Raw genomic sequence first — 27,149 nt, 5'->3', positions numbered from 1 at the left:
TGTGAGAGTATTATGTTAAGTGAAATAAGCCAGGTAAAGAAAGACAATCTCTGTATGACTCCACTCATGGGTATAAGTTAAACATGTAGACATTGAGAACGGATTAGTGGCTACCAGGGGGAAGGGGGGGATTCGGGTGGGCAGAAAGGGTGAAGTGGTGTACGTACAACATGACTGACAAACAATAATATACATCTGAAATTCCACAAGGGTGTAAACTGTCATAATCTCAATAAAAAGTTAAGAGAAAGAAAAAGAAAAAGAAAAATGCCTATTCAGATCTTCTGCCCAGTTTTTAATCTAATTGTTTATTTTGTTGCTGTTGGGTTGTATGAGCTCTTTACTTTGGATATTAACCTCTTATCAGCAATATCATTTGCAAATGTTTTCTCCGTTTCAGTATGTTGCCTTTTCATTTTGTTGATGGCTTCCTTTGCAGTGCACAAGCTTTTTAGTTTGAGGTAATCCCACTTATTTTTATTTTTGTTGCCTTTGCTTTTGGTGTCAGATCCAAAAAATCATCAATGCCAAGGAGCTTACCATCTATGTTTTCTTCTAGAAACTTTAGGGTTTCAGATCTTAAATTCAAGTCTTTAATCCATTTTGAGTTGATTTTTGTTTATGGTGTAAGATAGTAGTCTACTTTTATTCTTTTGTATGTGGTTGTCCAGTTTACCCAACACCATTTGGTGAAGACTGTCCTTTATTTATGATATACTCTTGGCTCTTTTGTTATAAATTAATTGACCATATATGTATGGGTTTATTTATTGTCTCTCTAATCTGTTCCATTGATCTCTGTGTCTGTTTTTATGACAACATTATATATTTTTTAAATTACTATAGCTTTGTAATATAGTTTGAAATCAGGGAGCATGATGCCTCCAACTTTGTTCTTCTTTTTCAAGATTGCTTTGGCTGTTTGGGGTCTTTTGTGATTCCATACAAATTTTAGGATTGTTTGTTCTATTTCTGTGAAAAATGCCTTTGGAATTTTGATAGAGATTACATTGAATCTGTAGATTGCTTTAGATAGTACGGACATTTTAACAATCTCAATTCTTCCAATCTGGAAGCACAGAATATCTTTCCATTAATTTGTATCTTCTTCAATTCTTTCATTAATGTCTTATGGTTTTCAGTGTATAGGTCTTTCAACTCCTTGGTTAAACTTATTCCTAGGTATTTTATTCTTTTTGTTGCAATTGTAAATGGAATTTTCTTTCTTTCCTTTTTTTTGTTGAGGAAGATTAGCACTGAGCCAATATCTGCTGCCAATCGTCCTCTTTTTTCTGAGGAATACTGGCCCTGAGCTAACATCCGTGCCTATCTTCCACCACTTTCTATGTAGGACACCTACCAAAGCATGGCTTACCAAGTGGTGCCATGTCTGCACCTGGGATCTGAACCGGCGAACCCTGGGCCACCAAAACAGAATGTGTGCACTTAACCACTGAGCCACTGGGCTGGCCCCTAAATGGAATTTTCTTAATTTCTCTTTCTGTTTGTTCATTATTAGTGCATAGATATGCAACAGATTTTTGTATATTGATTTTGTACCCTGCAACTTTACTGAATTTATTTGTTAGTTCTAACAGTTTTTTGGTCTTTACAATTTTCTATACACAATCATGTCATCTGCAAATAGTAACAGTTTTACTTCTTCCTTTCCAGTTTGGATGCCTTTTATTTCTTTTTCTTGCCTAATTGCTCTGGCTAGGACTTCCAATACTATGTTGAATAAAAGTAGTGAGAGTGTGCATCCCTGTCTTGTTTCTTACTTTATAGGAAAAGCTTTCACTTTTCACCACTGAGTGTGATGTTAGCTGTAAGCTTACCATATATGGCCATTATCATGTTGAGGTACATTCCTTCTATACCAACATTGTTGAGGGTTTTATCATAAATGGATGTTGAATAATTCAAATTGTTTTTCTGCATCTATTGACACGATCATATGATTTTTGTCCTACTTTTTGTGAGTGTGGCACATCATGTTCATAGATTTGTAGATGTTGAACCATCCTTGCATTCCTGGAATAAATCCAGTTTGATTATGGTGTAGGATCCTTTTAACATATGCTTGAATTCAGTTTGCTAATATTTTGCTGAGGATTTTTACATCTATGCTCATCAGGGACATTGTCATGTAATTTTCTTTTCTTGTGACATCCTTGTCTGGTTTTGGTATCAGGACAATGCTGGCATCATAAAATAAGTTTTGAAGATTTCGCTCCTTTTCTAATTTTTGGGAGTTTGAGACAAGATTGATATTAATTGGTAGAATTCACCAGTGAAGGCATCTGATCCTGGATGTTTGTTTGTTGGGAGGTTTTTGATTATTTATTGATTCAATCTCCTTATTAGTAATTGTTCTGCTCAGATTTTCTATTTGTTCCTGAATCAGTCTTGGTAGTTTGTATGTTTCTGGGAATTTATCCATTTCTTCTAGATTGTCAAATTTGTTGGCAAATAGTTGTTCATAGTAATCTCTTATGATCCTTTGTATTTCTGTGATATCAGTTGTAATGTCTATTGTTTGATTTCTGCTTTTATTTAAGTCCTTTCTCTTTTTTCTTGGTGAGTCTAGCCAACAATTTGTCAATTTTGCTTATCTTTTTAAAGAATCAGTGCTTAGTTTCATTGATCTTTTCTACTGTCTTTTTAGTTTTTGTTTCATTTATTTCCACTCTGATCTTTGTTATTTCCTTCTTTCTACTAATTTTAGCCTTCATTTGTTCTTATTCTGTTTCCTTCAAGTGTAAAGTTAGGTTGTTTCTTTGAGATTTTTCTTGTTTCTTGTAGGCATTTATCACTATGAGCTTCCCTCCTAGAACTGCTTTTGCTGCATCCCGTAAGTTATTGTATGTTGTCTTTCCATTTTCATTTGTCTCAAGGTATTTTTTATTTATCTTTTCATTTTTTTGTTTGCCCAATTCGTTATTCAGTTGTATGTTGTTTAATCTCCACATGGTGGATTTGCCAGTTTTCTTCTTGTAATTGATTTCTATTTTCAAACCATTGTGGTTAGAAAAGATGGTTGACACGATTTCAGTCTTTTTAAATTTATTAAGGCTTATTTTGTGGCCTAACATATGATCTATCCTGGAGAAAGTTCCATGCGCACTTGAGAATATGTATTCTGTTGCTTTTGGATGGAATGTTCTGTATGTATCTGTTAAGTCCATATGATCTAACATGTCATTTAAGGCCAATATTTCCTTATTGATTTTCTGTCTGAATCATGCATCCATTGATGTAAGTGGAATATTAAAGTCCTCTACTATTACTGTACTGTTGTCTGTGTTTCCTTTAGGTCTGTCAATATTTGCTTTAGGTGCCTCAATGTTGGCTGCATAAATATTTACAAATGTTAAATCCTGTTGTTTTTTGTACCTCTGTACATTATGTAATGCCCTTGTCTGTTATTACAGTCTTTGTTTTAAAGCCTATATTGTCTGATGTAAGTATAGCTACCCTAGCTTTCTTCTGGTTTCTATTTGCATCCCTTCACTTTCAGTCTGTGTTTGTCCTTATATCTGAAGTGAGTCTCTTGTAGGTAGCATATAGATGAGTCTTGTTTTTTATTAATTCAGTTACTTTATGTCTTTTGATTGGAGAATTTAGTTCATTTACATTTAAAGTCATTATTAATAGGTATGTACTTATTGCCACTTTGTTATTTGTTTTCTAGCTGTTTTGTAGTTGATTTCTGTTCTCTTCTTCTTTTGCTCTCTTCCTTTGTGGCTTAATGACTTTCTTTAGTGGTATGCTTCTATTCTTTACTCTTGGTCTTTTGTATATCTGCTGTAGGTTTTTACTTTGTGTTTCCCAATAGCCTTACATATAGCAACTTACAATTATAACAATCTGTTTTAAGTTAATAACAACATAAGTTTGAAATCATTCTAAATCTCTATATTTTTAATCCCTCCCCACATTACATGTTTTCAATGTCACATTTTATGTCTTTTTATCTTGTCTATCCCTTAACTAATTACTATAGTTATTTATTTTTATTACTTTTTTCTTTTAACCTTTATACTAGCTTTATAACTGGTTAATCCACTACTTTTACTATATATTTACCATTCTTAGTGAGTTTTATACTTTCATGTGTTTTTTGTTACTTATTAGTGCCCTTTCTTTTCAGCTTAAGGAAGTCCCTTTAATGTTACTTGTAAGGCTGGTTTAGTGGTGATGAACTCTTTTAGCTTTTACTTATATAAAAAACTCTATCTCTCCTTCAATTCTGAATGATAACTTTGCCAGATAGAGTATTCTTGGTTGGAAGTTTTTTTCTTTCATCACTTTGGATATCTCATGCCACTCACTATGGTCTGCAAAGTTTCTGCTGAAAATCTGCTCATAGTCTTATGGGATTCCCTAATATGTAACCAGGTGTTTTTCTCTTGCTGCTTTTAAGATTCTCTCCTCATCTTTAACTTCTCACATTTTAATTATACTGTGTCTGGGTGTGGATCTCTTTGAGTTCCTCTTATTTGGAACTCTGCACTTCCTGGACCTGGATGTCTGTTTCTTTCCCTAGACTGGGGAAGTTTTTAGCCATTCTTTCTTTTTTTTTTTTTTTTTAAAGGTTGGCACCTGAGCTAAAAGCTGTTGCCAATCCTCCTCCTCCTCCACTTCTTCCCCTTCTTTCTCTTCCTCTTCTTCTTCTTTCTCTTCCCCTTTCCCTCCTCCTCCTCTTCCTCCTCCTTTTCCTCCTCCTTCTTCTTCTCCTCCTTCCCAACCCCCACCCGCAGTACATAGTTGTATATTTTAGTTGTGAGTGCCTCTGGTTGTGCTATGTGGGACACCGCCTCAGCATGGCCTGATGAGTGGTGCCATGTCCATATCCAGGATCCAAACAGGCAAAACCCTGGGCCACTGAAGCAGAGCATGTGAACTTAACCACTTGGCCATGGGGCTGACCCCTCATTATTTCTTCAAATATGTTTTCTTCCCCTTTCTCTCTCTCTCTTCCTTCTGGGATCCCTGTAACAAGAATGTTAGTATGCTTGATGCTGTCCCATATGTCCCTTAAGCTATCTTCACTTTTTGCCTTCTGTTTTCTTTTTACTGCTCTGATTGGGTGAGTTTCACTGACCCGTCTTTCAGTTCACTGATCCTTTTTTCTTCTTTATCTAGTCTGTTGTTGAATCCCTCTGGTGTATTTTTCAGCCAGTTATTGTATTCTTCAGCTCTGTGACTTCTGTTTGGTACATTCTTATATTTGTATCTCTTTGCTGGCATTCTCATTGTATTCATCCATTCTCCTCCTGAGTTCAGTGAGCATCTTTCTGATCATTACTTTGTTTTGGTGAGCAAGATTGGTCCTGAGCTAACCTCTGTTGCCAATCTTCATCTTTTTGCTGGAAGGAGATTGTCACTGAGCTATCATCTGTGCCAATCTTCTTCTATTTTGTATGTGGGATGCCACAACAACATAGTTTGATGAGCAGTGGGTGGGTCCATGCCCAGGATCCAAACCTGTGAACCCCAGGCCATTGAAGTGGAATGTGTGAACTTTACCATTACACCACTGGGCCGGACCCTATGATCATTAGTTTTAACTCTTTATCAGGTAAATTACTTATCTCTGTTTCATTCATGTTCTTTTCTCAGGCTTTATCTTGTTCTTTCCTTTGGAACATATTCTTTCATTTCTTCATTTTGTTTGACTCTCTGTGTTGGTTTCTATGCATTAGATGAAACAGCCACCTCTCCCCATCTTGAAGGGGTGGCCTTGTGTAGGAGATGAACCTTATCATTCAACCTTTCCCTAGCTCTTGTTTGTCTCTCAAATCTTTGTGATTGTCCAAGCAGCCCATTTTATTTTTAATAGCTCCCAGTAGTTGAAAATGTGCCAAGACCTGTCAGTGTCCCAAAGGGGAGGATCTCAGTCAACACCTAGATTCAGTTTGATTGGAAACAAGACCCTGAGGCACCAGCTTTTAATGTACTCAAATACACACAGTCCTGTGAAACTACAAGCATGATCCCCACTGGCCACCAGAGCCTAGTGATCCGGAGGTTTCCCTTTGGCAGCAGTTGCAAAAATCAGGGCTCCAGACAAGTGCATAAGCTCCTTTCTGGGAGATACCAGCAAGCTGCAACAAGGCAGAGGGAGACCTCAAAGATGGTGTCCCCCAGCCTATGTTCCCTGAGAGCACCTCCACAAGCCTCTAGATGTGTGCCAAACCTGAAGCCCACCCCTTAGGCTGAAGCTCCAAGACAAGCAAATAGGCCTCTTTTGCAGAAACATTGGGTTGTGTTTCAGTTTACTGCCTGTGCAGTGTCTTGGGGGTGGTAGCCTACCAAGAACTGTCTCTTTGAATGTTACAGTCCCATGGGACCCAGGAGCACAAGCCCCCTTGGCCACCAGAGCCAGGCAATCTAGAGACATCCTCTAGGCAGCAGCCCCAAAGACTGGAGCACTAGAAGTAAAAACCAAGTCACCAGAGGTGTTGAAAAGCTCCCCTCTGAGAGATACTGGTGCTCTGGAGTGCAGCAGCAGGAGAGTGGGAAGATAGCATCTGTCCTCTGAGGTTTCTGGGAAGGATTATAGTCAGCCCCGAGGTGTGTGTTTAATTAGGAACCTGCCCCTCGTGCCGCAGCTGAGATGATAAACCAATAAGTCTCTTTGACAGAAAGATTGAGCTTCTGGGTCTGTTGCCTCTTTCTGTGCCCTGGGAGTCGTAGCTGTTTAAGAATTCTTTCTCCATTGGTTATGGTCCTGAGGGATCCACGACCGTATGCATCTTTGGCCACCAGAGCCAGGTGATGTACAAGTGTCCCACAGCAGCAGCCACAAATATCAGGGCATCAGACACTGGCATAAACTCCTTTCTCAGAGACATCAGTGAGCTGGAGTGAGACAGAAGGAGAGCACAGGTTGCTTCCACCAGCTTCCATTCCCTGAGAGCCCCTCCATAGGCCTCTCAATGTGTGCCCAACCAGAAGCCTTTCTCTCAGGCCAAAGCTCCTGGTCAAGCAGACAGGCCCCTTTCCCAGAAAGACTGGGAGTGTGTTTCTGTCTACTGTCTGTGCAGTGCTCTGGGGCGGTTGTTTGCCAAGAACTGTTGCTCCAATTGTTGTCCCATAGGACCCAGGAATGCAAGCCCCCAGCCTCCTGAGCCAGGTGATTAAGAGGTGTCCCCTAGGTGGCAGCCACAAAAACTGGGGCAGCAGAGGCATGCGAAAGTTCCCCTCCAGGAGATACTGCACTTTGGAGTGTGGCAGAGGGAGGGTGTACAAATGGTGCCCACTGGCTGGAGCGAGGAAGAGGGGGATTGTAAAGGTGGCACCCACTGGAAAGAAAAGAAAGATGTCACCTGCAGGCTGGAGAGAGGCAGAGGGAGAGCATAAAGATGGTGCCCTTTTGGGGAGGCCTAGGGTTTGAGGAAACAACAAAAAAGATAGCACCCTCCAGCCTCCATCCCCGGGAGTATTCTAGCAGGCCCACAGATTTGTGTTGCGTTAGATGCTTGCCCCTCAGACCGATGCTTTAAGGTTAGCAAATGAGCCTCTTTCACATAAAGTGTGGATGGGATGAGCTGCTTCTGCACCTAGCCCTGGGACGAGTGAGTCCAAGTACGCGAACCTTTAAGAGCCATCTCTCAGATTTCTATGGCCTTGTGGGTCTCTTGGACAGAGCACTGTTGGTTTTCAAAGCTAGATGTTTTGGCGGCCCCTCTCTCAGGTGGCGGCCTTAAAAGCTGGGGTGCATGATGTGGCATTCCACTCCTTAACTCCTCAGGGAGAAGCTCTGGGTTTTGAGTTCCCTTCTGATGGTGGGTTGCTGTGCCAGGGGTAGGTTTGATGGTGAGATTCTTTCTCAGCCTCTTCTATCCACTTTGATGTGGTTTTTTTTTTTTTTTTTTCTCTTTTGCCCAATGTGTAGTCATGGCTCTGCTAGTTTTTAGGCTTTTATTTCAGAGGAAATTGTTCCATATATGGCTGTAGGGAGGATGGCTGAGGGAGGATGTGAGTTCAGGATCTTCCTATGTTGCCATCTTGAAATGGAAACTTACTGTGCATCTTAGCTACTTATAAAGAATCTGGCACAGAGCCTGGCTTATAGTAGCTGGTTGATAAATGGCAACTAATACTAACTCCCAGATCTTCTTATTCCTAGTCCAGCTCTGCTTCCACTTTCCTACATGGTTCCCCCCATATAGGATACTTCAAGGTCTAAATTCCAACTTGTGGACAGACTCCAGAATGGCTCCCAACATCTCCACCACCTGGCATTCATGCTATTCTGTGACCCTTTCCCCTCAAGCATGGGTGGAATGAATGACTTGCTTTTAACCACTAGAATTTACTAAAGGTGATGGAATGTGCATGATTAAATATATGTGATTATGTTCCATACGATTGTAACACTGATCTTTCAAGGAGACTGTCTGTCCCTTGCTGACTTTGAGGAAGCAAGGGGCATTTTGCGAAGACTCATGTGGCTAGAAACAGAGGCCCTGTGTCTGATAGCCTGCAAAGTAATGAATGTTGTCAACAAACATGTGAGCTTGGAAGTGGATCCTTCCTCACTGAGCCTCAGATGAGACCACAGCCCTGGCTACAGCTTCATTGCAGCCTTGTGAGATTCTAAGCAGAGAACCCTGCTAAATCACTCCCAGACATTTGACATGCAGAGACTACGAGATAGTAATAATGTGACTTGTTTTAAGCTGCCAAGTTCTGGTATTATTGTTATACAGCAATAAGTAACTAATACAGATTTTTATTCATGCAAATAATTATTACATTATTTTGAAGGGAAAAGGGTTTTTACAAAGTTTTGGATTCTTTAAATTCTACAGAAACAAGAGCTTACTGCTTTACTGATGGTCCTGTTGAAAACATTTCTCAAAGGCAAAGCAGGTAGTTTTTATCATTGTGTGGAATAACAGCTGATGCTGAATATACTGGTCTCATAGTTCCCCCTCAAAATTTAAGAGCTTTCAGGCCTTGTGTTAGGAATATTTATCAATGAAGATTCAACCTACAGCATTTTTTTATTGTGGTAAAAAACATAACATAAAATCTACCATCTTAACTGTTTCAAGTATATAGTTCAGTAGTGTTAATTACACTCACATTGTTGTGAAACAGATCTCCAGAACTTTTTCATCTTGTAAAACCAAAACTCTATACCTATTAAACAACTTCTCTTTTCCCCTCCTCTTCGTCCCAAGTAACCACCATTCTACTTTGTTTTTATGAATTTGACCACTTCAGATACCTCATATATGTGGGTTCATACAGTATTTGTCTTTTTGTGATTGTCTTACTTCACTCAGCATAATGTCCTCAAAATTCATCCACGTTGTAGCATGTGACAGGATTTCCTTCCTTTTTAAGGTTGAATACAGCTTTTTAATGTTTTTTGTTATGAAATGTTTCAAGTATAATGAAAAGCATTAAAAAATCTTTGAGGGGCCGGCACAGTGGCGCAGCAGTTAAGTGCGCACATTCCGCTTCTCGGCGGCCCGGGGTTCGCCGGTTTGGATCCCGGGTGAGGACATGACACCACTTATCAAAAACCATGCTGTGGTAGGCATCCCACGTATAAAGTAGAGGAAGATGGGCATGGATGTTAGCTCAGGGCAAGTCTTCCTCAGCAAAAAGAGGAGGATTGGCAGTAGTTAGGGCTAATCTTCCTAAAAAAAAAAATTTTTTTTATAGTAAGAAATGCTAATTATAAACCAACTGAAGCTTTCTTTGACTTAGGAATATATGAAGTGGGATAATAGGGCATTTTGAGTAAGCACATATTAGTAGACAAAACAAGTGATTTATTTTGCCCATTTCTTGGTTGGTAGTTCCAGAACAGCGTTTGGCAGACATGACAAAAATGTAAAATATCTGAAATATACATTATCATCTATATTTAATTAAAAATTAATTCACACTATTTCCACATAGTAACTGCTAAATCAATGATAAAATAGATACCTCTTTATAATGAAATAAAAATATGGTTAAACATAACACAGAAGGAAGATAATATTTTACACAAAGATAATATTTTTATAATAAGCATATGGGGAGTTATGAAGTATTAGGTTTCATTCCTGTTGTTAACTTATACAAATGCAAAATAAAGGTGAGAAAGAATAACTGTTTTGAAATACTTCTTATCATACTTTAAAAACATATCTAGCATAAAGTCAAAATGATCTGATAAATCAATGACTTGTCATTTAGCATTCCCAACTATAAATTTTATTGCACTTATGGCTATAGTAATTTCACTGATCAAGTGTAGAAGAGAATTCTGCAAGCTCTTCTCTCTTTTCTACTTTTCTCTCATTCCAACTCATTCCATTCTTCCCTTACTATATTTCTTTCCTTTCCAAACAGATCCATAGAGAATTTTTTCTGGAGGAATTAAATCACTTCCCAGGATTAATTTAGAAATGCACAGATTCAATAAAAAATAATGTTAAAAGATGAACTTTAAATATTTTAGAAGACAAAGAACCCAAATGTGAAATCCTATAACTAATTTCATTTAGTTTATTGGATCAATTTATTTTTATTTTGACTTTCTATTTTAGTGTCTATTCTAATACAACATATTTATGCAGATTTAGCACATAGATCATCACTAAGCTGAAGGAATAAAGTCAACTGTTGCCTTATATTGAATGCTATGTAATTTTATAGGTTAGATTAGATGGAGAGTCCAATTCTCATAAAAATTTTTTACAGTTTGTTGTTGTTGTTGTTTGAGGAAGATTAGGCCCGAGCTAACCTCTGTACCAGTCTTCCTCTACTTTGTATGCCGGCTGCCTCCACAGCATGGCTGATAAGTGGAGTAGGTCCGCACCCGGGATCGAACACAGACTGCCAAAGTGAAGTGTGTGGAACTTTAACCACTTGGCCATGGGGCTGACCCCCTCTTACAGTTTTTTAAATGGTCTGCATAGAATTTTTAGAAATTCTTTCAACCATGTCTTAAAACACTTGGTTCATGATTATACTGGCTAACTAAAGTATATTCTTTAAAAATAAAATATGTTATTTGGCAGGCAGCTGGCTACCTGGACATTGATGGTTTTTATGTAAAGAAATAACGCAAGCGATTTTCTAAGGTGGGCTCTCCTCTCCAAGCTTTTACTCTTTGAAAAATGTATGAGTACTTTCCTTTGGAAATCATGTAGTCTACATGTATTTTATAAAAATCACAGAATGTAGGAACATGGACAATCTGAGAACATCAGAAACCACGATGTTTGACGTCATATGGTTTAAAATAGTTCGTTATACAAAGCTTCTCGCAGATTTCCTATAGATTGCTCAATGTTCTAATTGTCTTTGTTGTCTTCTTTCAATGACAGCCCTTCAAACAACTGTGTTCATTAACTGCCCAGTAGATGAATAACTACAGTAGGTATTTGGAGAGACTATAGTTATAAAGGGACACAATATTATACTGCAAGGCCTTCAAGGTCTTTATAATCTATTATCAGGCAGTGATAGGAAGGATGTAATAAATATTACTTTCCTTGGCACAGAGGACACTGGAACACATTCCGTCTGTGTGTATCAATGTAATGGAAATAAGAGAAGTATCAGAAACTGTGGAATAAAGAGCTGTGGAACAGAGATTGCTTGAGTGAGTTCTGAACATAATTTTGGGAGAAAGATGGTTTCTGGTTGGGAAAAATGGCAGGCATGTGGCTTGAGCCAACAGGATGATGGGCAGTTGCCTGAACATGGAGCCATTGGGTATAGGTTCTGAAAGCATACGATTGGAAGTTTGAATCTGATGTTTGAAAAACCACTATAGCAGGGATATGATTAAAGTTATACTTCAGGAGACTGTTTTTTGTGGCTATGATTAAGATAAATTGGATGAGGAAGAGGCTATGGGAGAGGAAGCTGGTACAACGGTGGGTATTAAAAGCAATTAAGACCTGGACTTAGGCTACACCAACACAATTACATTGAAATTTTCAGATGACCCTCAGGGGGCTATGTGAGTCCATTCAACTTAACATCCAAATGTTGTATTTAAAAATCCTTAGGGAAAAGATTTCTGAACATTTTGCTTGTTGTCATAGATACTTCAAGACTGAAAGAAGAAAAAAAAATAATTCAAAGGGAACACGAGATGGCAGCAGTTATACCATATACAGAGAAATATTGAGGAAAGAAAAACATTCGAAATTATTTTTAAAAGAAAAAATATGTAGCACTTTATTCTTTATGTGCTGTATTCCTTTTCAGTTCAGAGATTACTCAGTCATTGGTTTCATGCCTCACAGCACATCTGAGGTTCATTCTGACTATAGTAAAAATCCTACTTCATTACATGTGATTATTTCCTAAAATAAAGCTGTTGCTGTTTTCTGCAGATTACTGTTCCTCTGTGTTATCTGAGGCAGAAGAGTTCTGGATGGTGCAAATTCGTTTTAAATGTTCCAGCATTGCTTTTTCATCCTCTTCTAGTCTTTCATCCTTCCTCAGTTCCCACCTAAAAGAAAAATTACATTTTAGTGTTTTTTTAACTTCCAAACTACTGTCAACACTCAGTTATTCAAGGCTTGAGTATGTGTAGTCGCTGGTTTATTGAGGCGTGTGTTTCTCCTTGTTTATTCTTGTGCTGACTGCCTCTCGAGCAACACAATTCACTGGCACTGCTCCTGCAGAGCGGGCCAGGAGAATGGGAGAGGAAGGTAGTGCAAGCCAGCTCCACTCCAGGATAAAGTTTTAAAGTATTGTTTTAAATGAGGTTTCTGTATTTCTAGATTATAAAAATTCATAAGGCTTATTAGGATACTGTTGTTGTAAGTGCCCTTGAGTCGATTCCGATTGACTCTTGACGACCCTGGGTACAGCAGAGCAGAGCCCTGCCCAGTCTTTCTGTGCCATCCTCTCACTTTCCAGGCATTGTGATATGCTCCACTGCTAGTCATAGGGTTTTTGGGGCCAATTTTTTCAGAACTGGGTTGCCAGGTCCTTCTTCCTGGTTTGTCTTAGTCTAGAAGCTGCGCTGAAACCTGTCTACCATGGGTGGCACTGATGGTATGTGACACACGGGTGGCGTAGCTTTCAGCATCCCAAAAACATGCAGCTGCCACAGTTTGACAACCAACACACTGGTGGTGTGGGTCCCTGACCAGGAAGCAAACCCAGGCTGCGGTAGGAAAGTGCCGAATATTAACCAGTGGACCGCCTATCTAGATATACGTGCATATAAATAAAATCTAGAATTAGCAAGTAATATGCAGATAATTTTCATAGTATTTTTCCCTCACTGGTCAACATAGCAGTGGCTTTCAGTTGCAGACAGGTTTGCCAGGAAGACTTTAGCAGCAAGAAGAATATCAAGCTAAATTGAATATACCTTAAAGGCAGATCAGTCCATTCCCAGAAATAAGATCAGATTTGAAGTAATCAAGTTATATCACCCAAGAAAAGTAGCCAATTGTTAAGCAAGGTTCCATATAGCATTTGCTTAAGGAAAAGAGTCAACACTTTCTAATTCTGGGTGATTGGGAGATATAGAACAAAATGTTAGAATATGGAACTATATATGTATATAATCTTGCAAAGTCAATATTATCACAATAACCCAAGTACAGTTAATCCTTCCTTCTCTTCTTCGTCTCTCAAATATGCCACCTCCCCAGACTGGTCCAGCACTCCAACAGGGAATTGTCTGCATAGATTTCCTCTCTTTTCCTCACTCCTATTTCTGCCAACCCCTAAGCCATCCACCCTGATACGTTGTCACAAAAGGATTTTAAAACCAATGTTGATACATCCTAAAAAACCCTCTGTTGTAAGGGCTTCAAGGGGATAGGATTTCTAACCACAAACAAGTAGCTGTTCACTGAATGTCTTCCAGAAGCCCCCTATTTCATTATAGTCAGAACTCCTGGATAGCAAACAGCCTGTCAGACATGAGGAAAGCATACCAAGTTTGGGGTGAGATTTTTCTGGTTTTGTTTGAGCGCTGAAAAGAAAGCACGGGCACTGCATTTCCTTAGAAGCCTGCTAGTAGGATCCTGGTTCCCACACAGCTTTCCTTGTTGGAGCACTGTGTTCAACATGCCCCGGCCAGCCCGGGGAGGTGGCATGTATAACACAAGAGGGAAGAGAAGAGTGGAGAGATAGGGGAGACCAACTGAGAGATTAGACCTGGGTTTAATTTACATTTCTTCTTCAGCTGCTGCCTTGGATTCAACTCATTTCCTAGCACCAACCTTGGCTGGATCAAAAAACTACTATTTTTGGCCATCTGAGTTTCTCCATATGTTCCCATGTGGTCAGAGTTAGGTCATTGGTTATACAGGTTTTAATGACAACTTGAAGGATAGAGATTTTTCACCACCATGCTGTTCAAAGCAATGTCATAAGGGGCAATACTCCTAAAATCAGTATTTTGGGTTTTAAAAGTTAGCCTATGAAGTTACCTTATACTGCTTTCATGGAATTTTAAAGATAAAACACTGACACCCACCATTTTATATAGTTAAACTTAGGCATCATATTAATTTGCATGTCAAATTGAACTCTTTCCAAGCAGGAAAATAAACATTGGAAAATGCTTATATAGCACTAACTATGGGTTAGGCATTGTTTTAAACACTTGATAGATTACTCTTTAAATCCTTGCTACAAAATGTTATTATTCCCATTCTATAAAGGAGTAAACTGAGGCCAGAATGTTAATGTTACTTGTCCAAGTATCTTTGGATTAAATTCAGAGAGTCAGGCTCTGGAGTCTGGGCTTGTAAATGCAACACCAACCATGGTTTTAAAACCATTTTACAGGTGTCATTAATTACTGTTAAAAATAATTTAAATATTTCATTTCCTGAAAAATGTTACCTGAATTGGTCTAGATATTGATAAAAAGAACTTTCTAAAATTCATATAAATATTCTTAAGGAAATCCAAACATGAAAAATTAGGTTTGCCTTTTTTCTCCCACAAAAAGGTGTTAATACATACTGTACTGAGTAAATGAATCATTTTATGAATGTATATCAAGAGAACAAAATATGCAATGTGCACTTAAATATTTTGATCATTGTCTCTACTTGTGAAAATTGAAAGCACACTCTATCTGCTTCATTAAAAAAATCTGTATAATTAATATAATTTAAATGAATTGTATACTTAATAGAATCTAAGATAAGGATTTTTGAAGCTTCATGACAATTATAGGTACTTCACAGTATAGTCGAGCTGTTAGTAATTAAGGATATTAGGCAAAGTTATTTACCTACCACAAACTTCTTATATTTGCTTTGTGCTTATTAACAAGAAATCATTTCATTAGACAATAAGAAATTACGAAAAGATAGGAGAAAAATATTAGAACCACATTTTCCCTAATAATTTTATTTTTATTGAATAAATGCATTAGGGACTTGAAATGTGTATTTTTCACAAATGTTGTCATATTTCATATGTATAGGTTCTTAAGAGAAGTTTCTCTCTAATTCCATCATAGAGTTTTGGGCTTTGTTAACACAGTATAAAAACAAATCAATTCTATCAAAAAACTGTTGGAAGAGAAAATAATCTATCACTTGGTCGAACACAATTGATTGGGCAATCTGTTTAAAATGTTTATCCCTAGTTTCTTCTAATATATTTAAAATCTGTAGTAGAAGCATGTCCCTACAGAAACCAAAAAATTTTGGAACCAGCATATTCTAGTTTTCCCTAAAAAACATTATGAATTGATATTTTTGTCTTTCCTGACTTTGGGAGCCTACTCTTTCACTATTGCTAAATTCCCGCCCTGTCTACTGTAGAAAAAGCTGCCACCTGACCACCCCTCCAGCTGGTGGCAGTGAGTATGTTGTGTCATAGACACTGATGAGCAGCAAAATCCCACGAGACCCCAGTGATCTGTACCATAATCTCAACTATCTTCTTGAATCTGCTCCATCTGTATGTCTTCTGGGTGGGGGAGCTTGGCCTACCCTTGACTAGAGGTCCCTTTACCTATCCAAACACAACAGGGACCCTAAAACCTGGGCTGAGATGCTCGAACAGAACCAGCAGTCACAACTTTGCTCACCACCACTGCTCAGATTGACTTGGGGGTTCTCAGCCTTGGTAGGTCTTCCTGGATTTACACACACACTCAGATCTGGACCAGAGGTATCTGCCTGCTCCTTTGTATGTTATAGGAATGTTAGCTAATATTTTACATGTACCAGACCATGGGCAAAGAGCTTTCTCTTTCTGCTCACCTCAGTGAGCAGTGGTGGGTTTGGGTATCTAAAATGAGATTTGAGGGGTACAAAATAAAAACAGTCATTGGTCAGTGAGTAACTATTCTAGTGATCAGTTTGATAGACTTTTATTTTGGGGGGCTTTGTGGATAGCTGTGTGTCTGAGCCAACCAGGAGAGCCACGCTTGGGGAGTGGTTAAGCATAAAGTATGCCCTTGGTAGTGGGGGTCTAGATTGTCACAGAAGCAAGCCCTGGGGCACCCTTACTGCAGGAAAGAGCAACCAACACCAGACAGATGAGGAGTGTGAGAAGTTCTCAGAGGCATTTACTATGCCCTCTGCTAGGAGAAAACATCTAAAATCTGTGAACTCAGCAGTATCCTGAATAAGAGTGCAGGAATCACTCTGCCTTTGGGTTGAAGCCACATTCTCTTCTTAGTTGAGTCACCTCAGGCAAGTTTCTTAATCTCTCTGAGCCTCAGGGTTCTCATCTATAAAATGGGGTCAGAATGTTTTGCTTGGAACATGGCCATGCTCATTTATTTATGAACAGCCTATGACTGATTTCACTCTATAATGCAGAGTTTAGTAGCTGTGACTGAGACCGACTAAGAACATACGCCCCACAAACCCTCAACTTTTTACCAATTAGACTTTTACAGAGAATGTTTGCCGATCGCTACTCTAGTGCTACTCTAGAACCGTGGTTCTTAACTGGGGTGACACTGCCTCCCAATGGGGAAATGTGGAGAGTATTTTTTGGTTGATACTGTTTAGTGCTTCCAGGACCCAGGGAACAGAGATGGTAACTATCTTTAATATGCAACAATACCAAACAATGAAGAGTTGTCTTCTCAAAATGTCAATAGCATCCCTGCTAGGAATGTTCTCTAGAATCTCCAAAATAATGTTGAAGCGTCCCTATCTAATTTGCAATTTTAATTGAAATGGCTTTAGTGTTTCACTGCTTAGAATATTATTTGCTGAAGAGTGGGGATTTAGAAACCAGGTGCTGGATTTGAATCTCTTATAAGGTGTGTGGCCTTGGGCAAGCCAGATAAACTATGCCTGTTTCCTTACCTATAAAATGGGAATAATAAATGCCTGCTTCATAGAGTTGTAGTGAGGATGAAACGACTAAGTACTATATATAAAACACATAAAATAGTGCATGGTTCATAGCAAATACTCAATGAGTGATAACTAATATTATTATTATCATTATTATTTGGAATATTGGTTCAGGTTGCAGATAGCCGAAAACCTGACTGTGGTTGCTTAAACAAACAGGGGGTTATTTTTCTCACATTACAAGAAATCCAGAGGTGAGTGACTGCAGCTGGGTTAAATAGCTTGACAACAGCAGGACTGATGTCTCTGGTTCTCTTGTCCTTTACTTCATGGTTCCAAGACGGTTGTTGCAGCTTCAGCACCTTGTCTTTGTTTTTAGGCAGGAAAAAGGAGGAAGGGGCACACCAGTTGCACTGGTCCCATTTTATCAGGGAAATAAAATCTTCTCCAGATTCATGCTAGCAGACACTGGAACCATACTGTCTAGGTTCGAATCCTGACTCTGCCTATTACTAGCTGTGAGATATTGGGCAAGTTTTATAACCTCTCTGTGCCTCAGTTTTCTCAACTGCAAAATAAGGGATGCTAAGGGTATACATCTTAACACGTTATTGTAAAGAGTAAGTGAGCTATGAATTCATAAAATGTTGCCATTATTTTATAAGACTCTACTTGTATCAAGTGGCTTCCCCAGAGCTTCTACCTTGATGCTGCTTCTCCTGCCCTGTGCCCTTCACATGGTTTTATCTGACAAATTCTCTTTCTTAGAAACATGTGGGTAAAATGAAGTTGCTGAGTGGTTCCACTCAGTGGTCAGTTACACATTTCTAGGATCATGTTGTCATTCCCTCTTCTCTTTCACAGAGAGACGTTTTATGCTGGCTCACTCTGTTCAGCCTAGCACGGCCAAAGCTGTTTCTGTTTTCTTACAATCCCATTGTTGTATTTTTCAAATACAATCTGTAATGATGGCATTCGATCATATTATTGGCAGTTCTCCTGAAACACCGATAAAACACTTGGAGATAAAAATACGACTTGAAATAAGCCTCCTGATTTAGTGTTATTATTAAACATTTATGTAGTACTTTATATTTGCAAAGTGCTTTACAATTATTTATTAGTTAATTGTACTGTTAAACAACATTAACCATCTGGCCAAATTAATGATTTCAAATTGTCCTACCAGTTGGTAGCTGAGGAGTGGAAAGTGAAGTCATACTGGATTTTATGCTCCTCGAACAAACCTTTTTGTCCTGTCCTTCACTGCTCCTCTGCACAACATGGTGCAAGCTCCCTCCTTCAAAGGGACGTTCAACTCAGGGGAAAAGGAGGTCTCTTCTCTTCTTCCTGTGCTCCTGTAAACGTGGGCTTTCCTCAGGATTAGTCCTAGGCCATCTTCTCTTCGCCCCTGGAGAGCCCCACATCTACTCTCGTGGATTCAGCTGTCGTCTCCATATCTGTAATGCGTCTGTCTCCCAAACTCTAATTCAGTATCCTTAAACTTCATTTTTGTCCCAAGTTCTCTAAACCCAACTTTATGATGGTCATTTTCACTCCTGCTTCGATTATATTCATCATTCATACATATATTTGTTCATACATATATATTTAAATTATTCAAACTCACCATTACCTGCACACGCAGTGACGGAAGGTCTGACTTTACAAAGCACTTTATGCCTCCACTCCCGATCTTGTCCACACAGTCAGTCACCAGTTCAGGGAGAACTTACTCTGCAATCATTTCTCACATTCATCGCCCTGCCATCAGTCCACATTTCAGGTGCTGTGATATTGTGATTTATAATAAGAAATACATATTTGATCTTCATCCCAGTTTCTGGCACAGAGCTCCTAAAACTCTTGGAATGTCCTGTGATGAGAGCTATAAGGTGTCTTTTGTTATGTTAATAAGGTGACTTTTGGAAAGCACCTCAGGTTGGGGGCTGGTTACCAGTGGAGCCAACCATGTGATCAGAGGGCTGAAACTTTCATTCTCACCCTCTACCTGGGGGAGGGACAGAGGCTGGAGATTGTGTTCAGTCACCAACGGCCAATGAATTAATCAATCATTCTTATGTACTGAAGCCTCCATAAATACCCAAAACGACAGGGTTCAGAGAGTTTCTGGGTTGGTGAGCAAGTGGAGATTTGGGGAGAGTGACATGCTGGGAGAGGGCATGGAAGCTCTGTCCTGTCCCCATACCTTGCCCTATGCATCTCTTCCATCTGGCTGTTACTGAGTTATATTCTTCTATAATAAACCAGTAACCTAGTAAGTAAAATGTTTCTTTGAGCTCTGTTGAGCTGCTCTAGCAAATTAATTGAACTCAAGGAGGGGGTCAATGGAACCTCCAATGTATAGCCAGGTTGGTTAGAAGCACAAGTGACAACTTGGACTTGAGATTGGCATCTGAAGTGAGGGCACAGTCTTGTGGGACTGAGCCTTCAACCTGTGGGATCTGATGCCATCCACAGGTAGATAGTCTCAGAATTGAGTTGAATTGTAGGACGCCCAGCTGGTGTCAGAGAATTGCTTGGTGGTGTGGGAAGAACCCCCTCCTACATTGAAATTGTGTGCAGAATGACGGGTGCTCATGATTTCATTGCCTGAACAGTGCATACAAGTGAGCTCAAGCCTCACACCACTGCTAGACCAAACCTGCAATGACTGTCCTGCCTAGAGAGTTTACAGTCTTAATGTTCTAGCTTGGTAGTAATTCTGTTTAGCTCCCACTATCTGTCCTCAGGGAGAAAATTATTTTCCTTATTGTCTTCTGCCTTATGTTTTCCTGTGTTTGCATGTCTGCTTTTGCTATTCCACTCACCTGAAATGCCTTTCTATATCCTTGAAACCAGCTCATTTTTCAGACTCAGTCCACACTCCACATCTTTTACGAAGTCCTTCCCAACTACTTAACCCTGATATGGTTGCCCTTCTCCTTTGAGTCCTATAGTACCTAATATCAGCACTATTTTGCTCAATTAACCACATATTGCTTTGTTCCATCTCCCCTATTGCGTTCTTGAGCTGTTATTTGATGATTACATTGTTTTTTAAATTTTTCACATGTAGTATTTTTTCATCTATACTTGCAGTTCCTTGAGGAAGACTTTTAATTATCTATAGCTTTTATTCCAAATATTTTATTTGAAAGAACATATTTCAAGTAATAAATAACATAGTGCTTTGTATACTATACTCTGTACACTTTAAGGACTCACAAAATATCTGTTGATAGGGATGTGTTAGAAACTTAAGCATAACTATGTTATTCTTAGGTGGATTGAAGAAACAATAACCTTTAACCACCAGTATCACAATGGGTAGTAGCTGGTATTTCATAAAGGTATTGTTAAATTGTTATTTGTATGAATAATAACAGCAAAGGTCCTTAGAGCCTTAAAATTAGTCTCCTTGTCCTTAGTTTCTACATCATTAGTTGATTCGTACAGTCTTAAATTCAATGATCATACCAAAAGATAACAACAACTTCCTGCAAGTTCATTCATTTACTAACCATCCCCACATCATTTTTAAGAATGAGATGATAGCATAAGGAAAATAAGATATTCAGTAACTTCATGTTATTTGATACTAGACTAGTATTTTTGACCAATGTAAAAAGTTTTAAAACAAGCTTTGGTTACCAAAGTACTTTTTTTAGGTCATCGTCTACACTGGAATGTAGACACCATGATTTATCCCAATAAGCTTTTCCTTACTCTGACTTTCTGTACCACTTATAATGAAGTATGTAACTTCATTCCGTTGGTCTCATTTGGATCTCTGGTTGTTGATCGCCTTGCTTCTCTCATTAGTTTAGAAGCCCGTCAAAAGTATACAATAGGATTGTAATAAAAGGGTTCCATCATTTTAGTTCTCATGAATTTATCACAGTTAATTCTTAGAAATTATAATTTTGCTTCAGTAAAGCAAAGCCATCAGTAAAACATAATCATTCACTTTTTCATTCTAGTTAATGTAATTAATTGAGAATAAATATTTAGGTTCTTAATTTTTAAAGGATGAGAATATACAACACTAACTAAGCAAACTTAAATCTGTTTTATGACCCAGAAGTCTCTAAGACTAGAACAGCTCTATAGACTATACCAGTTCTTAGGATATGGTGCTGTAGATATAGAAGAAATAGAAGACTGGCCCAAATTAGGAAAGACTCTCGGAAAACTCTGTCTCAATGAGTGGCAATGGTAGGAAATTAATCGTAGTGGACCCCTACATAAGACTGTTATAGGCTGGAATTAGAAGACCTTATAAGTTATCCTGCCTGTTAATAGGCTTTTAGTACATGGAACTTAGGTTTGAGAGATCTGCCTTCCTTTATGGTTTATTTGATAGCTATCTCAATCAGCCACATTTTAGAATAGTTTTACTGTAGATGATTAATTTGTCCATTCATCCAGCAAACATTTATTGAGAGTTGGCTAACTTCAAAACGCGGTGCTAGGTAAAGTAGAAGTGAAAGGAGCTGGGTATGGTCTTGTCCTCAGAGAGCTTATTCAGATTCACAGAGTTCATCATATGGGCTGGAGTGAGTAACAATTTTAAGTCCCATAAAGATTTTGTAGACTATTTCAGTTTAAGTATGACATGTCAGTGGTAAGATAAGGCACTAGTGCCATTTCCTTAGGCTTTATTTTAGCAGTTGTTCATGGGAAAGGCATAATTTAGGCATTTCTTCCTTGACTAGTGAAGCAATCTGAGGTTGCCTTAAGGAATAATTCATATCCTTTCTCACTCATTGGAAAGATAGCAACATTAATGACAGAAAAACACCCTGATTTTTTTTTTTTTAAAGATTTTATTTTTTCCTTTTTCTCCCCAAAGCCCCCCAGTACATAGTTGTATATTCTTCGTTGTGGGTCCCTCTAGTTGTGGCATGTGGGATGCTGCCTCAGCGTGGTTTGATGAGCAGTGCCATGTCCGCGCCCAGGATTCGAACCAAGGAAACACTGGGCCGCTTGCAGTGGAGGGCGCGAACATAACCACTCGGCCACGGGGCCACCCCCCCTGATTTTTTTTTTGAGTAGTGAAGTCATCATCAAATTCTATGGTAAATTGGAAACTATGGAATTTGATGTTTTTCTTCAAAGACATTTCTATGGGAAGATGATTCTGAGTAGCACTTGGTCCCAAAGGACAAACTTTAGGGAGAGGACAGATATAAGCCTCTCCTATGTTTGAGAATAACTTCATGAGTATTGTGATTCATGAATAGTTATGAGAAATCTATTATAAACCAGAAAATCAGCTTTGAATCTAATCACCTTGAATATAAATGACACCATATTTTAGTAGCTCTATCTCTTCATCCACATAAACTACAGGATTAGGGTGTTAGTCTCTTCCTTTGGCGACAGGTCTTTACAATACCATACTTAATAGACCAGACCTACCCTCTTTCTGCTACATTCTCCAAGTGATGCAAATCTACAACCACTTTTACCTCATGTTTTAAAACTTGAGTTTTAAGATATGGATATAGTTTCAGTTCAACTCCTTTAGCATACATTTAGTGGAAATGGAGAAATCAACATTATTCTTTTCATATAACCTAGACGATTTATTGCTTAGCTTTATCTTCTCTAAAATAGAATAATTTAAAATTTCCTTGTAGGTTGCAATTTTTAACACGTTGAAAGTTTTGCTTTTCTCTGAACTTTATGTTGAATCTCTACAGTAGTTATAGGGGTCCTCCATGGGAGTCACAAGGCCTTACACCGTTTTCCGTAGGCGCATTTGGGAATGGGAGGGTGGCAAAAATCCCACTTTGATAAGGGAGGAGAGAGAGCTTTACAAACCTATTTCTAACTTAATTTAGTTACTCCCTCAAGCTAATAAAGGTATGCTGGTTTGGGGAGAATTCAATAGGAAAAAGGAAAGCATTAAGGAAATTCATTCACAAAAAAAGGTCAAAAACAGTTAAGAATATCATTTATCTGTACTGCTTTATTTTCAAATTTACAGATAGATTGTGATTTTGTTTTAAATATTATTGAGGTTTCCATGAAATGTAAAGCACATTCAACTGTTATAGAAGACTATAAATGGCAGTTACATCTTTGTCTTTGGAAGTTATACAACATGGGCTTTTCTTAAAATAAGCAAAGTGAGTTATTCCAACTCCCCACAAATTATTTTGACCTAATTGAACACTTTAATATCCAGAAAATAAGGTTTATTTATTTTACAGAAACACATCACAATTTCTTAATATAATATTAAGAATCCCTAGAACTCAATTTTATAACATAACATATATAGAAATAAATATTATAGAAAGAAATGGAATAGATAGAAATGTATATTTAAAATATTTAGAGGTAAATACAGTTATGTCTATGAAAATCGATACTCAAAACTATTAAGTATCAACACTTGCCATCAGGAATGAGCAGTTTGGTTGCTTGCTTCAACCAAGAGTTGGTTATATGATTATGATAACCAGCTACCTATGCATTTCAGCCAGCCATTTCTGCAAGAATTCAAATGAATGTTCTTTTGTAAGGTAGTTGATTTCTTCTGCTACTCCTAATGCAGTAAAAGGAGTCTTTCCAAGCTCAGGAACAAGCAGCAAAACCCTTAATTTGAATTTATAGCCTTTGGAGACAATCTGCGACACAATCTAACTATCCAAGCAATTTATTTTAATTAATATGATTTGTTCTATATATTTACGTAGGAGAGTTATATACCAACAAATGGGACAACTCAGAATGCTTACAGTAACATTTTAAATAGTTATGGCTTAGGGAAAACATAAACGGAAGCATAGCCATCAGTAGTTATGGAGGCTGAACTTTCTGTTACCAGTAAGTCATCCATATCTCTACAGAGACTTCGTTTCTACCACTGGATTTTTAAAAATTGTAAGAGTTTAGATAGAAGGCCAAGGTCATGCTATTTGGCCAGCATTTAGTGCTGATGCAGAAAAAATGCCTTTTGCTAAGAGAAGTGTCAGGACTACTATACATTGCCAGAACCACATTGCTGATTTTTCTGAGAGTAATGTATAAATTAATGAATCAAAAGGAAAAAAATGTGTTTTTTTCTAGTTAAATTAGATATACCTGGAAATGTTCATGAACTTGGCTCTATAGTCATTTGGTGTTTATTCCATTTATAAAACTGTTATGTTGAAAGATATTTAAGTTGTGTCAAGCAATACTACATACTTGCTCTAAAAGTGATACAATGATATAAAAATGATATTTAAAAAGGCCTCTTTTCATCAAGAAGGAAAAGATTACATATTTACAACTGTAAAATTTCCAAACATTCAGTGCATTTTTACTAGCCTGTGTAAAGCTGATGCCAACACAGGCGTCACAGGTTGTTTTGGCAACACAGGTCGGCACAAGGCTAACCATTCCAAGTACTAAGTACTTTGCTTTAATTTACTTAGCCCTCACAGCAACTTAACGAGATGGGTTAACTATTATTATTGCTACAGACCAGGAGTTACTCAAGGTCACACAACTGGTCAGTGATGGAGCCAGTTTTCTAACCCAAGAAGCTGGCTCCAGAGTTAATGCTCTTACCCACGATGATATATCTACTGCCTCCTATGTCTCTCTGTGTCTGTCTCCTATAAAAACAAGTGAAATGTGAGCTGCTCTTAAGGAGCTCACAGCTTAGTGATACTTTATATCCACTTTGCATATGTCAAAAAATTAATTGATGGGAAAAAACAATCTCTTTGCTCCCCATGTGCCAGGCCAGGATTGGAAGAACTGATTTGAGCATATTTCAGACCCACTTGAGTGGGGATGCCATCATTTCCACAGTGGTGGTAGATTAGGAGTCTCTCAAAATAACTGTCATTGCCTCAGCTCCCTGGGGATGACGGGACCACTTCCTCACTTCCTTTCCTCACCCCTGGGGAACTAGTAAGAAATACTGCTTCCTCTAACTTCATGCTGGGATCGAGGAGGTGGAGAGACATGATAAACAAAATCTTTACCCTCATAGAACTTGCATTTGAATGGATATCAAAGTTATTTCAAGAATATTTTTTATCTCATGGCCCTTCAGTAAGCTGTGGTGCCCTCTTTAATAGCTGCACAAAATGTGGAGTATGTCAGTGTCCATATGGTCAATCTTTCCAAGATGCTTGGCTTAATCTCTTCTTGCTGTTTCAGCTTAGGATATTTAACACGAAATCACCAAGGCAATATGGGGTTCCCATAGATAAATTTTAAGTTTTAATAATTTATCCTTTTAACTTTTGAGAGTAGCTTTCTAAACATTAAACAAACAAAATCGAAAAACAAAACAAAACAAGGCCAACACTTCAACCAATGTGAGTGCAGGCTTTGGCAAAATGCATGAATGTAACACCAAATCCAAGATAAATTGAAACTCTGGGCACATTTTGCTTGCCTTCTTTCCTTGTTTCTAATTTAATATATGTTTCCCAGAATGGAGTTTGCAAATCAAAGTAAACATATATATATATATATTTAAAATGCTTACTTATTCCCTTTTGGGTTCTGTGTCAATTGTGTACATTTCATAAATATAAACATAAGACATATTTGCTAAGGAATTACATTTGTTGATGTGGCAGCCTCATGGCTTAAAGCATAAAAAATTCATACCTTGTCAATTATGAATTGCATTTCCTCCATTTGCATAGAATATGGAACTTGTTTGATTACCAGCTAAAAATGTATGTGATGCTATTTAAGATGTGAATATTGCTAAAAAAAAAATCAACCTCTCCATGCCTTAAGAGGTCAAACAACATCGGAAAACTACAATCCTTTTAAATAATAATAATAAAAAATCTGTCCTTTGCTTATTTATTCAGCGTTTTTCTTACTGCATCCAATTACCAACCCTATCAGTCCATTTCCTTTGATTTATCTTTTAATCCAATGAGTGTCATAATAGGAAGGCAGCATGAATACCCTTTAATACTTATGGATTTTTTTCAAACTTAAACATCTTCCTCACTAAGCAGAATTTCTGCACTGACTAACTCCACAGTTATCACCCTAGATGCCCTCTTGCTATTTCATTACAATTTTGTGGATGAACACATCATTGGTATGGTATTTATCTTGATAGATAGTGAAAAAGAAGTCTTGCCCCCAAAAGGTATGCTATGTTTCTAGCCCTTGTTTATGAGGAATCTTCCAGCAACACTCACACTGCAGAGTTGCATGCACTAAATGGTGGCCCAACTCAGAGCATTAGTATTATCCCTATTAAGTCCTGTATATGCTGTCAATTTAATTAGAAACTGGCCTTTTGCTTTATCTTCCCAATTATCTCACCCATCATCTCTCAGACCCTAAAATCATATCATTCTCCAGAAAATAGGTTATTTCTCCAAACACCCTTGTCTCACTACTTCCAGATAACTCTCTGTGACCCTTTTCCCCCTTCAACTGCTTATAGTCATTTTAACATCTGCCATCACAGCTTAAGGGGTGATTATGTCTAATAATGCTTTATTTTTGTGGTGGGTGCACCACAGTTATTGCCATATATGGAAAATTCTGAATGACCTTTCCAGAGCTTTTAGCATCAAAGTAAGTCAAGTACTGTGTTATCTCTTTCTATGACTGCCAGGTGAAGAACACAACACAGCTACCTAATACCCTGAGAGAAGGCCTTACTACTTTGAAGAGCTGTCTTCCTCACCTTCACAGCCCCATAGCACTGCCCTTTATTCCTCTCTTCTGAGTTTATCTCCCTAATTTAAATTCTAACTTCAAGTGTATCAGTTCACTAACACTAAAGTTGACTTCCAAAAGGAGTCCATTTATTGACCAAGTCAAATAACTTCCTTCTATATTTAACTACACAAATATAAGGTTGAATAATTGCCTTTT

At 38.1% G+C, this 27,149-nt stretch overlaps 1 protein-coding gene across 41 annotated transcripts in view; it reads right to left on the bottom strand.

Moving 5' to 3' along the window:
• Positions 1-9,776: 9,776 nt before the first annotated feature.
• Positions 9,777-27,149, bottom strand: part of KIAA0825 — a 372,314-nt gene continuing 354,941 nt past the window's right edge. For 29 of the 41 annotated variants that reach the window (XR_011425683.1, XR_011425684.1, XM_023617995.2 and 26 more), the window contains one exon: positions 9,777-12,484. Coding sequence is in view for 27 of the 41 variants with exons in the window: in XM_023617995.2 (XP_023473763.1) it covers positions 12,367-12,484 (118 nt within the window). In the remaining 14 variants the exon portion in view is untranslated. The remainder of the gene's footprint in view (positions 12,485-27,149) is intronic. The other 12 variants (XR_011425670.1, XR_011425685.1, XR_011425675.1 and 9 more) reach the window with 1 other exon arrangement.

The sequence above is a fragment of the Equus caballus genome, chromosome 14, assembly GCF_041296265.1.
Source record: "Equus caballus isolate H_3958 breed thoroughbred chromosome 14, TB-T2T, whole genome shotgun sequence".
Taxonomy (NCBI): Eukaryota; Metazoa; Chordata; class Mammalia; order Perissodactyla; family Equidae; genus Equus; species Equus caballus.
The sequence above is the reverse complement of the archived record's forward strand: the minus strand, read 5'-3'. Positions and strand labels throughout refer to the sequence as shown.